Source organism: Triturus cristatus, chromosome 11 (genome assembly GCF_964204655.1).
Source record: "Triturus cristatus chromosome 11, aTriCri1.1, whole genome shotgun sequence".
NCBI classification, from domain to species: Eukaryota; Metazoa; Chordata; class Amphibia; order Caudata; family Salamandridae; genus Triturus; species Triturus cristatus.
In genome coordinates, this window is record NC_140594.1 from 382,603,704 (window position 1) to 382,616,840 (window position 13,137).

The following is a 13,137-nucleotide window of genomic DNA, read 5'->3' on the forward strand; positions in this document are numbered from 1 at the left end:
ACCTCCCGTAGATTTTGCTGGTTAGAGGTGCCATTCTCTATTTATATGTGGACCTATACATCTATCAATAATACCCGATTGGCCCTTAAAAGAGTTCTTTTAATTCCTCATCATTCCAGTTTGCAGCATAGTTTGTTATGATCTATTGTATCAGATATGGTCTGGAAGTTAAAAAACATGCAAATAAATCTGAAGACAGGGATGTCAGTACTAACACATAAAGGGCCATGATGCTATCAAGCATGCCATGGCTGTCTCTGGGGCCTGTTTGACACCACAGGATGAGTTTTTGATTATCTTTTAAAAGATATAGGTGAACCGTTGTTGGATGCTCATCTTGAGAAGGAGGGCTGGGTTAACTTTTTTCAATGTATTTTTCAAAACAATGAAGATATAGCAAACTATGCGGACACCGTTAGCTTGGTAAACTATCCTTACTTGACCTGTGAATTGTCAGAAATAGAACAAGCCCTCCTCCAGTGACCTATCCTGAAGGCCTCTTGTCCTGACGGGGTGCCTGTAGATATTTTCTTAACTATTAAGTTATTGTGGGGTCCATTACTGGCAATTTTTTTTAACTCTATAGCAAAATCAGGTCCGCTAGCTTCTTGGATACATTCAACAATCATTCCCATTTTTAAAAAAAGGGATAGATCTATTCCAAACTTTTTTAGACCCATCTCCTTAATCGACTGCACAGCCAAACTAATGGGTCGCCTTTTACTGAATAGGCTAGAAGAATGGGCAGAGGAAAAGCAGATCCTTTCTGAGGCCCAATACGGCTTAAGAAACGGAAAAGGTACAGTTGATCAGTGCTTGAACTTGATGATGGTGGCTGCCAAATACACTTTGGTAAAAAAGCTCCACTTTGTATGGCTTTCATGGACCTTTCTGCCGCGTTTCTCTGGGTGGTCTATAGCAAGCTATAGGCCATTATGGGGGGCATGTGGTTTGATTACATCAGTAATTACCTTGGTAAGGCAGCTGTATATGGAAGCGACAGCAAGTGTTCATTATGGGAAACAAGGGGAGTGTACAAGGCCCTTTAATATTGAAAAAGGAGTGAGACAAGGTTGTGTCCTTGCACCATTATTATTTGCCCTCTATACAAATAAACTGGAATCTGTATTGGTAGAGAGTGCCAAGGACACCCCTTATGTCAAGAAGGCCACCCTCCCAATACTGCTCTATGCAGATGAGGCAGTGCTTTAAGCAAGAACCCCATTGGCAATGCCGAGCCTCATAGAGGTGTACACACGCTTTATTGCTATTCTGGCTTTATATGCTAACAAATCTAAAACATTTGTATTAACTGCAGGGCCTGGATTCAAGAAACCCCTGAGATTCTTCCTAGTGAACAGAAATATAGAAGTAGAGGATAAATTCACCTATTTAGGAGTATTATTTGACTGTAAACTAAAGTGGGAGGATATGGTGATCATTAGAGTCAATCTCATGGGAAAAAAGCATGACTGCCGTTTTTAGATTCACCCAAAAATTAGGTTCAGAACCGATCCCGGAAATGTTAAAAAAAATATTTTGCTAAGGCCAAATCCATCGCCTCATGTGGGGCGGCAATCTGGGGAATGACGGACTTTATAGCAATTCAGCGTGTGGAGGATTCTTTTTGTAAAAGACTTTTATATGCCCCTCTGCTTGCTCAAACCTTATTTGGCACACCGAACTGGGCTTAACTTTTATTAGTGATTTAATTAAGATGGCCCCTCTGCTGTTGTGGCACTCAATATGGAAAAGGGATAGTGTTAGACTCAACCAATCAGGGCAAAGGGACATCCTAAAAATTGATTATGCACTCCAAATCCCATGGTTGAGTTATGTAGTCTATTCTGGCATTGTTGGGACTGCACAATCTGTATGAAACCCCACTGCTCTGCGCTAGTTTTCCGAAGCTTAAGCTAAAAGAAATTTTCCTTGCGAAGACACAAAAGGGCCGAGTCGGTGCAAATAAAGACCAAAGCACAGTATATTTTTACCAGAACCCACCACCTGCAAATCCTGGTGCATTTTCATATTTGTCCTTTGTTCAAAACTCACAGCATCGATCTGTTTTTATATTCTTTCGTTTAAATTTTATCCCTCTTATGATTGGTTTCCCCGAAAACACTTATGTACTGAATCAATTGTCGCCCTGTCCTTGTGACGGAAAATATATCCAGTCTAGTATGCATTTCTTATTCTTTTGCACTATATTTAGCCAGGAGAGAAAGAAGTGTATTATTCCTCTTTTACTTAAAAATGCTTTTAGACAGTGTTAACCAGCTTTATATTTTATTCAGCAATTGGCTGATCCCTATGTATGTAATACTATTGCTTCATTTCTCTGGGCAATTTTAAAACGCCGCTGAGGTTTTTAGTCGTTCCGACTGTGGTTAGGGCAGAGTTTCTTCTTAATCTTTGTTATTATACCAAGATCTTAAAGGCTGGTTTATAATGAAATTGTTTTAGGGCAGATATGGGGCATAGATTATCTTTTTAGTCCCGTCTTTCCTCATATGTTGTTATTTAGATTTAGCGATAACAAAGGGGATGATGGATGGAGCATTTGAGCAAATCAAACACTCACTCCCAGTCAATTGATCTGGGTTTAATCCATCATCATTCTTTAGCTCACTCCACCACCCCAGTTCAGACATGGCCATATGCAAATCAGTCTGACCCTGTGCCTCATGGGAACAGTCCAGCCCGAACTGCCAAGCCATGTCTTCCCTGGACCGGAAACAAGCATCCTGGGACCGGTTTCAGGTTCATAACCCTCATCAGCCAGGCTATCTTGAATTCAGTGGCAAAGTGAGCAAGGGACCCACGTCTGGGCATACCCTGCCAACTTAGGGCGAACAAAGCGATACCAAAGGGGATGATGGACGGAGCGTTTGAGTAAATCAAACACTCTCTCCCAGTCAATTGATCTGGGTTTAATCCATCATCATTCTTTAGCTCACTCCACCACCCCAGTTCAGACATGGCCATATGCAAATCAGTCTGACCCTGTGCCTCATGGGAACAGTCCAGCCCAAACTGCCAAGCCATGTCTTCCCTGGACCGGAAACAAGCATCCTGGGACCGGTTTCGGGTTCATAACCCTCATCAGCCAGGCTATCTTGAATCCAGTGGCAAAGTGAGCAAGGGACCCACGTCTGGGCATACCCTGCCAACTTAGGGCGAACAAAGCGATACCAAAGGGGATGATGGACGGAGCGTTTGAGCAAATCAAACACTCACTCCCAGTCAATTGATCTGGGTTTAATCCATCATCATTCTTTAGCTCACTCCACCACCCCAGTTCAGACATGGCCATATGCAAATCAGTCTGACCCTGTGCCTCATGGGAACAGTCCAGCCCGAACTGCCAAGCCATGTCTTCCCTGGACCGGAAACAAGCATCCTGGGACCGGTTTCGGGTTCATAACCCTCATCAGCCAGGCTATCTTGAATCCAGTGGCAAAGTGAGCAAGGGACCCACGTCTGGGCATACCCTGCCAACTTAGGGCGAACAAAGCAATACCAAAGGGGATGATGGACGGAGCTGAAATGCCAGAAACCGGTCCTAGGAAGCTTGTTTCCGGTCCAGGGAAGACATGGCTTGGCAGTTCGGGCTGGACTGTTCCCATGAGGCACAGGGTCAGACTGATTTGCATATGGCCATGTCTGAACTGGGGTGGCAGAGTGGGCTAAAGAATGGTGATGGATTAAACCCAGATCAGTTGACTGGGGGTGAGTGCTTGCAATGTTTAACACTCCGTCCATCATTTCCTTTGGTTTTGCTTTGTTCGCCATAAGTTGGCAGGGTATGCTCAGACGTGAGTCCCTTGCTCACTTTGCCACTGGATTCAAGCAAGCCTGGCTGAAGACGGCTGAAATGCCAGAAACCAGTCCTAGGAAGCTTGTTTCCGGTCCAGGGAAGACATGGCTTGGCAGTTCGGGCTAGACTGTACCCATGAGGCACAGGGTCAGACTGATTTGCATATGGCCATGTCTGAACTGGGGTGGCAGAGTGAGCTAAAGATTGGTGAGGGATTAAACCCAGATCAGTTGACTGGGGGTGAGTGCTTGCAATGTTCAACACTCCGTCCATCATTTCCTTTGGTTTTGCGTTATTTAGATTTAGACAAACCAGAGGGAGGGAATAAATGTAGGTCGTTTTGGGATTTTCAAACTATTATTATCTGAAGTGATGGAGGTTATCTGTATTTTAGTATTGAACATGGCACAAATATGTCTAGTTTTTTAGAAATACTCTTTAGTGTCAAAACAGCTATGTGTATCTATTTTACTCTTATGTGTTTTAATTAATGCGAATAAGGTTTGTGTGACTGACTGATTGTCTGCCCATAGTTTTAAGTCATTTAATGAAAGGCTAGCAGATTGCTTAACTTCTGGGTCCAGCAAAGCTATCACCCTGTAGTTTGCCGAACACAGGCGGAGCCGTTTTTTATGGAGCAGGGGATGGAGGCCTTCCAAGATGGGGGGGATCTGCCCTGTGAAGTTGCAAGCATTGGGAGTTGACGTTTTCCAGAAGGCTTTCTCTTGAAGACGCATTTCGCCTAGAGTAGAACTCTGGACTCCTGGAGTGGAACTCTGGACTTTGCCCACCACTACCACTTCTGCCCCAACTTCTGAAAAAGACCAAGAACTACCGGGCCCTAGTCATCCTAGTAGCACCGGACTAGGCCAGGAGAATGTGATACCAAGAAATTCTGAGCATTTGCCCTCTGATCAAGCCACTGCTTTCAGAGTATCATCTGCTGCAGCAGCAGGGCAGGGTCTTGCACCCAGGCAGCGGAACCTGCATCTCCATGCTTGGAGATTGAGTGGCGGCAGTTAACTTCATTTGACATTCCTCTTTAGGGGTTGTATGACGGAACAAAGCAGGGAAATACTATGTACGCCTTTACCACTCATTTTTTACGCCACATTTTTTTAGATCGCATATGCTTTTAAAACGTATACCTTTACCACGCATTGTTTATATATATATTTATATATATATATAAAAAATGTGTTTGTGGGGGGAGACCCCCCACACCCCTGAACTTACCTTAAATGCGTGGCAAAGGTATATATTGTAAAAGCATATGCGTTTTAAATACATACATGATAAAAAATGCGTGGCAAAGGTACAATGTGGCAAAAACCTCGTTGTAAAGGCTGTTTCCCCTCCTTAGGTGTTGCTGTTAATAATGGCTGGGAGTCCTACATATGTTCACACAGCACTACTGCCTTGACAGTCAGATCAGCCAAGAAGGGCATTTTGCCTGGTCTGTCCTGCAGGACGTTTTGGTCTTAGCCACTTCACAGACCCACCACCTGATAAGATACTGCTATGGCATTAATTCACATAAAAGTATCTATCCCTGACCACAGAATCATCACCGGCACTCCCACCTCTCTTTTCTGTGAACTTGACTCCAATTCAAAAATATATCTATCTAGAAGGCTGCACACTGGCTATGCTAATTTGCCAATGCGCTCTGCGTCTGAGGGTGCAGAGAAGCCTAAGAAAGCATTTGGCGACAGCGCAGATGAATGCCAAATCTATGTAACTGCTTGTCACGTCTTGAGGGGAACACCGATGGCACAAAGCTGCACAGGCCACCTACTTGGGTGCTGGAGTACTGCTTTAAACTTTCCTGATCCATTCTGGCAGCTGTTGAATATTCACAAGGCGAGGAATCTGTAGATAGATAGAGTATCCACCAGAGTTACCAAAGGAAAGTAACTTGTTTGTTTGTTCTCTCAGCTTTTGCACCAGAATACTCATTATTAGGTAGCCGTTTGCACTTTACAGATACTAATCATCATCATCACCAAATGTGCAATACATTAGTTGCTCTTTACAATAAATGTGCTGTAATCCGATTATCACATTTTCACTGGATTTTTCACCCTCTTTAAATTATTTATGTAGTATGATTTCTAGGCCAACAAAAAATGTTTTGTTTGTATGTTAGCTTACCAAGCATATTGTTTTTGTCTTAGATGGATAGATGGCCTGGAGGAAAACAGCCAGCGTACAGATGTTCACTATCGGTCTCTGGAAGGGGAAGGAAACTTTAATTGGAGGTTCATCTTTCCTTTTCAATTTCTGCAGAGGGAGCAGATGTGTGTCCTGAGTGAGAAGGTGAATCATAAGGAGATGCTAACTGACGCGCCATTTGTGGGGTGGGAGTAGTATTAAGCCTGGGCAAAGCACTACGCTACGCTCGCGTAGTTTGCGAAGTTTGCGCTACTTTGCACTATGCTAATTGCACGTAGCACAGTGCAAACACGCGTAGCGTTGCGTAGTGCAGCGGTAATTTTTTGCATGCTCGCGGTCCTCAACGTCAAGTTGGCGACCGCGAGCGAGCAAAATGACATCCCGGCGAGACTTTTTCCTCGTTCGCGATCAGCAACTTCAAGTTGGCGATCGCGAGCGTGGAAAATAAACCTCCCGGCGAGATTCTCAACGCGGGGAGGTCAGGTTTCTCATTGCGAGTGGTTGCGTATGCTCGTGACCGCTCGCGGTGAGAAACTACCAGTCCGCGTTAAGAAAGCTGCCGCTCGAGTAAAAATCTACTTGAGCGGCAGAAAACTACAGCTCGCACTGTGCAAGATGCCGTTTTCAATGATTGCACAGTGCCAGATGCTTGTCCGCACTGTGCAATCATTGAAAACGACATCTTGCACAGTGCGAACAGGGTACTACGCAGTTCGCGAAGTGCTACGCGTGGCTCGCGTAATGCGAAGTGCACTTTGCGTAGCTACGCGTAGCGCTACTTAACGAACTACGCCCAAGGTTAAGTAGTATGAGTTGCTAATGCCAGGCAGAGGGCACACTGAAACTTCCAACATGGAGTGAGGTCTAAGGCCATGATGTTGGAGCAGTGGTTATCTGAGCCCTAACATAAATGTGAAAATAGTGTTTAACAATAGGAACAGCATTGAGGCCCCAATAGGAGAGTGCTGGCCCTGTCATGGATGTCAGTCATGATGAGAAAGGACTGATATCATGCGGTTGTGGCCAGCGGATGGGGAAGTTAGCCTAGTCGTACTGAATATGGCAAGGTTGAGAGTAGCAGTTGGGTGCCTAGGTGCACGGCATAACTGGGAGGCAGGAATCCAGAACAAGGTTACTGGGATGTCGGGTTCTGACAGACATTTGTCACCATCATAGGGAAGTAGAGGCCACCAAAATGTTGAAAACAAAGTAAGGGTGCAAAAATATTATACGGACATTGGAATATCTTTGGGAATGTATGAGGCACAGAGAAGAGTGTATCTGGTATTCATCAATTTGGTAACATGCAACCCTCCCATTTCTTTCTTCTTTTAGGAGCACTACTGGAGCCTTAATAAATCAGTGCGAAAAATCCCCCCTAAACTGATCATTCAAATCTGGGACAATGATTTGTTATCAGCTGATGACTTTCTGGGTAAGCCATTTCCATCAAAAGCCACTATATTCAGCTGGGATAAACAGGAAGGGGTCTATCTTCACTCTCAGCCACCAACTACACAATGCCTCTGGGTTATAAAGCAAATGATCCTTCATCACTTAAGCCCTCAAACTGTCCTCAAGTTCAGTATGCAGGTAGTGATCACAACTGTGGTATAAAGAGGGGTATGTCATCAATCCCAACTTCCTGTCCCCAGGTTATTCAATACATATTTCGTTGTCACAGCCTCCCACAATGCCCTATGCAATATACATGGTGTTGTCTGTTGTTAATCCCAACGTTTTTTTCTGTACCCTAAACATAAGCCCCCAATCCCCAGGAGAGCAATGTACCGTCTATCAAAGTCCCCTTTCTCCCGGATACACATGGAGTTATTCAAGGTCACAATATTTATTATTATTTATTATTTATAAGTTTTATATAGCACTAGATCATGAAAGAATAAATAAATCAGGAACGCAATACCATATGAAGCGAGACTCAATAGATAATAGTACACATCCAAGCACGATAACAAAACCAAAACAAGAGAACAATTTCAGAGGATCAATAGACAGCATAAGCAAACAAACAGCGGGACAGATGGTGTAGTCCTTTAGACGAGATAATCACCAAGTTCAGTAATCTAACAGTTAAAGTATTTGTTGAAGAGGAGGAGCTTCAAGTCTCTTTTGAAGCAAGGGAAGGAGGGGTTGCATCGCAGATTGCTAGGTAGAGAGTTCCATATGCTCGGACCATTTCCAGAAAAAAAGCAAGACTTGGTTGATTTTTTCTTACATTGGGAGGTAGGAGCAAAAGTGGAGTGAAGCTTCTCAAAGATCGAGCAATCTCTGCTATCGTAAGCTTGTTTTCTAAGTAGTTGGGTGTATGTGAGTGAAAGACTTTGTGGATGATACAGGCAGTCTTGTAAGTATATCTTCTTTCGATGGGGAGCCAGTTGAGGCTCTTGAGGGCAGAAGTGATGTGTTCAAACCGTTTAACATCTGTAATGAGCCGGGTTGCAATATTTAAAACTGATCTAAGGGGGGGCGAGGTGAGTTTTGGGTGTCCCAGTGAGAATGGCATTTCCATAGTTCAGTTTGGAGAGAACCAGAGATTGCACCACAATCTTGAAATCAAGGGAGGGAATGAATGTTTTAATTTTCTTGAAGTGTTTTAGTGCGTAAAACACTCCTTTGGCCGATTGTTTGATGTGCTCTTCATTGACATGTTGTCCAGGAAGAAGCCAAGGGACTTTGCGGAGTTGGATAGAATGAGAGACCAATTTAAAGCAGTCAAGTTGCTAAGCCATTTGTAGATTGGTACGTGGTTGCTTTTTGAGGAGAATAGATTTATTTCTTTGTTGGGCTTAACTTTAAGTGATTAGAGTAAAACCAAGATTGTAACTTGTTCAGTGTGGCGTTGAGATGTCGAATGTCAATGGGTGATTTGATTTTGTAGTAAAGATGAGTGTCATCAACATTAAGGTGATATTTGATCCCTGCCTGCTCCAAGATGACTGTAAGGAGTTCCATGAAGACATTGAAAAGGGAGCGGGAGAGAATTGAGCCCTGTGGTACGCCAAATGTGACCCGTGTGGGTTTTGATAGACATGAGTTGATTTTGATTTGTTGTGAATAGTGTTGTAGGTAGGATGTGAACCATTTTAAGACGGTGCCATTGATACCAAAGCAAAACGTTAGTGATTCAAGTAGAGCTGGGTGATTAATGGTATCGAAAGCCGCAGATAGGTCAAGTAGTATAAGTAGGCAAGTGTCTCCCTCGTCTAAGGATCTGTAGATGTTATCAGATATATTGAGAATGGCAGTTTCAGTACTACAGCCTTTCCTGAACCTGGATTGGAAGGTGTCATGGAGAGTGAATTTACATATATGCTGATTACGTTGTTGTAAGGCACATATTTCCAATGTTTTAGCTAGGATCGGGAGGTTGGAGATATGTCTGAGGTTTTTGAGATCATTAGGGTCATCTCTGGGATTTTTTTGGAATGGGTGTGATTTGTCCTAGTTGGAGAGAGTACACAGCCTGTGGTGAAAGATGTGTTGATGATTACAGTCCAGAACGCGGCAATGATGTGGTTGAGATTTTTTACCTTTGTGGATGGAAGGGGATCCTTAGTGTGGGCTGATGGCTTTTAAATTCGGAATTATATTGAAGACTTCCGTTTTAGTCAAGGGTTTGAAGTCAGACCAGTTGGCGTTATTTTTCAGTTTCAGAGTGACTAAGGTAGCCATTAGTACCTTTAGGGGTCATTTGGTCAATAAGTCAATAATGGTATCAGGAGTGGAGCTGCTTTGAGGAGAGGTGGTTTGATGAGGGTGGCAAGGACGGAGGGAAGAATGGAGACTTTTTCACATCGTTCATTAGTGGCGATTATAACATGAGTTGGTGAAGACATGGTTTGAAGTTTGACAATGCTAAAGAGCTCCCATTGGTTGCGGAAAAAGGAGGCTTTTTCTCCAAAAATGTGTTTCTTATATGATAGCCTAGTAGTTCTTAGTTTTACTAGGTGCTTTGTCAAGAGGGTTTAGTCTCCATGCCCTTTCTGCTTGTCTGAGTAATCTTCTTTCGCTGTTTAGGTCGGAATTAAACCATGATTTAGATTTTATTGATCTCAGTTGTTTTAGTTTAGGTGGGGCCACTTGATTGAGAACATTTAAAGTGTGTAGTGAGATCTTCAGCTGTGTATGAGGGGGGGGGGACGTTGTAGTTGTTCATGAATCTTGAATACAAGTTCAAGAATAGAGGCTTGTTTGATATTTCTGGTTTAACCAGTTAGGTGTCTTTGTAACATTTAGGAGGGGTTTGACTGGGGTATTGATATTGAAAAGAATTAGATGGTGGTCTAACCAGTCAACAGGTGAGATGGAGCTGATGGAGATCAGGTCATTTTTAGTCATAATCGCATCTAGAGTGGAACCTTTGATGTGTGTTGGTTCATTGCAGAGTTCAATCAATCAATCAATTCAAACTTTATTCAGTTTAGTGTAATGAAACCATAAAAGCATAGGATAAAAAAATATGATGCATACAATCTACACGAGTACATACCCAGTTTAAACATAATATATGCAAATAAAAAAGAAATGTGTTAACAAGGTTCCACAAACACACTGATGGTACCTGATGGACAAATCATTCTAGATGATTCAATAGGACCATGTGCAAGATCAAATTGTTAGTTCTATAGGCAAGTGGAGCAAAATAAAGTGCATAATGCCAGCAGTAATATCGGGGAGCAGTCTAGGTAATCACAGCTCACCCTAAGCCTGATTGCGGATTTTAAAAAGTTAAGCACATAAAAGACAGTATTACACCATTCAACATTTGTAAAAAGATAAAAGCCGGCCGTACCTGCCTAAAATTGGCCTTTTTCAGAATTGGAATTAAAAAAGATTTTCTGGGGTATCGTAAAATGGGCAAACCAACATAAAATGAACCATGTCCTGTGGAGATTTTACATCGCAGCCACAGGTTGACAAGATTCTTCCCCTATTCTCACCCCTTGGGTGGGCAAGGAGGAGGTAAAAAAGGTCAAACTAGAACCTAGTCAGAAGAAAACGGTCATATGAGTTTGTGAACCCCAGTAGGTATGGTTCCACCATCTGGGTGGCCTTTAACATGATGAAGCGACGTACACTGGGCTTCAGTTACTCCTTCTCTTCCTTTAACATGGACTGGTGCTCAAAGAAGGCCATCTTAATAAGAGACAGATCTGTCTTATTCGTCGCATCGGGATTGGAAAAGAGATCTCCTCTTCCCACGTTCATAAGGCTCTTTTCAACATAACTGAGCCACGGTACCTTAGATGCATGATCGAGAGCCAGACAATCTTTTAGGATCGCTTTATTTAAAGAGGTCCCCTTTTCAATCCAGATTTTTAGCCAGAGAGGCGCAAGGTGAAATGCTATCAAATCAGAGACATATAATATACCTAGCTCCTCATGAGCACTGAAAGAGGGAGTGCTCTGAGGGGCGGATAAAAGCTGTCTCAGGAAATAGTTTTCGGCAATTTGAAGATCATCTATAGAGAAGTACCCCCAAATTTCGCTACCATGGAGGGCCTTTGAGATGCATTTGGCCCTGTAAAGCTTTAAGAGTGCCCCACCAGTCTTTTCCCCAAACTAGAGGCAAAATTGAAAATGGCTTCAGACTCACGATTGATGTCATTTTTCTTACTGGTGAGTTGGGGCATCTAGTTCATTTTGTCATCTAATAATACCCCCAGATAAGAGAACACATTCGACTTTGGAATCGGGGTATGACCAACCCTAAAAGTATATTGCCTACAGGGCCGGGCCCCTACTTGCATGACGTATGACTTAGAGTTGTTAACCCTCAAGTCTAGGTCCCCCATGAATTGAGCAAAGGAGTTTATAAACATTTGCAGGCCCCGTTCGGTCCTGGCCATTAGAACAGCGTTGTCCACATATAACAGGTCTGGAAGACGGTGCCGTCCCCCCCAAGAAAAGTCGGCCTTGGTTTCCAAAAGGGTTTTCTCCAAATGTTTAATATAAAAATTAAATTAAAAAGGGGCCAAAATACAACCCTGACGGACTCCACCCTTGACAGGAAATAAGCGTGATACATTCAAACCAGTTGTATATCACACAACTGTGTTAGTGTCCCGGTGGAGATCTTGTAAGAAGAAGACTATATCCCTGTCCACCCCCAGGGAAAGAAGGATCTGCCACAACTTTCCTCTGTTCACACAGTCAAAGGCGGAAGAAAGATCCATAAAGGCCTAGAAGATGGTACCAGAACGGTCTACTGTGTACTTATTTAATAGCATAAGGAGGTTTAAGCATTGATCTATCGTGGAGCGGCCAAGACGTAAGCCATATTGGGCATCTGACAGGATATTGTTGTCTAGAGCCCATGAGGAAAACCTTCCCAGCAGAATCTGTCCGACCGCTTTAACCACCCAATCCAACAGGGATATAGGCCTATAACAATGAATGCTATCCCTGCTCCCCTTTTTAAAAACTGGGACAATAATGGAGGTGGCCCAAGATTCCAGAGAACCAGACCTTGCTGCCGCGTTAATGACAGAGGTAAGCAGCGGACCCAGAACTCCACATCATACAGGTACAGGTCAGGAGGGATTCCATCAGGTCCCGGGGCTTTATTGCGCGTCATACTGGCAATTCCCTGCCTCACTTCTATCTCCGTAACTGACAGGGTTATATTTTCCATTCCCCTCACTGGCAGGGAAGACTGGGCTGAAGAGCCTTCAAACATACCCTCAAAATGGCTGATCCACTCATTTTCTGTAATATGAGTGTCCAGGGCGTTCGCAGTCTCTACTCCCAGGAAAGGGCTGTTGATAATGCTCCAAAACTTGGCACTACACTTAATGATCGAGGCTTCCATGTGCTTACCCCAAGCCTCCTCCTTCAGTGCCTTCTTGCACTTGCTAAGGGCAATCTTTGCAAAGTTGATTTAGGTTGTTAATTTCAAGAAGGTTCATAATTAGTCAGACTGAGGTGTCTTCTCAGCTGTTCCAATGAATGTTGAAATCGCCCACAAATACATCCCTCGTGTCAGTTAAGGAGAACCGAGTAATTAGGTCAAATAACTCTTCTGCGAAGAGGGCTCGATCACCAGGAGGGTGGTAGATGGTGTCGAATTTGATAGGATTTGCTTATAAGTTCAGCTTCAAGGTATTCAGAGGTTGAGTAGT

The 13,137-nt window shown here is 43.4% G+C and overlaps 1 protein-coding gene across 1 annotated transcript in view; it reads left to right on the forward strand.

The window, feature by feature from the left end:
• Window positions 1–13,137, forward strand: part of LOC146784224 (myoferlin-like) — a 3,625,175-nt gene that overhangs the window by 3,145,891 nt on the left and 466,147 nt on the right. Inside the window, exons 26-27 of the mRNA XM_085634512.1 lie at window positions 5,998–6,139; window positions 7,331–7,430. Of these exons, the coding sequence (XP_085490638.1) occupies window positions 5,998–6,139; window positions 7,331–7,430 (242 nt within the window). The remainder of the gene's footprint in view (window positions 1–5,997; window positions 6,140–7,330; window positions 7,431–13,137) is intronic.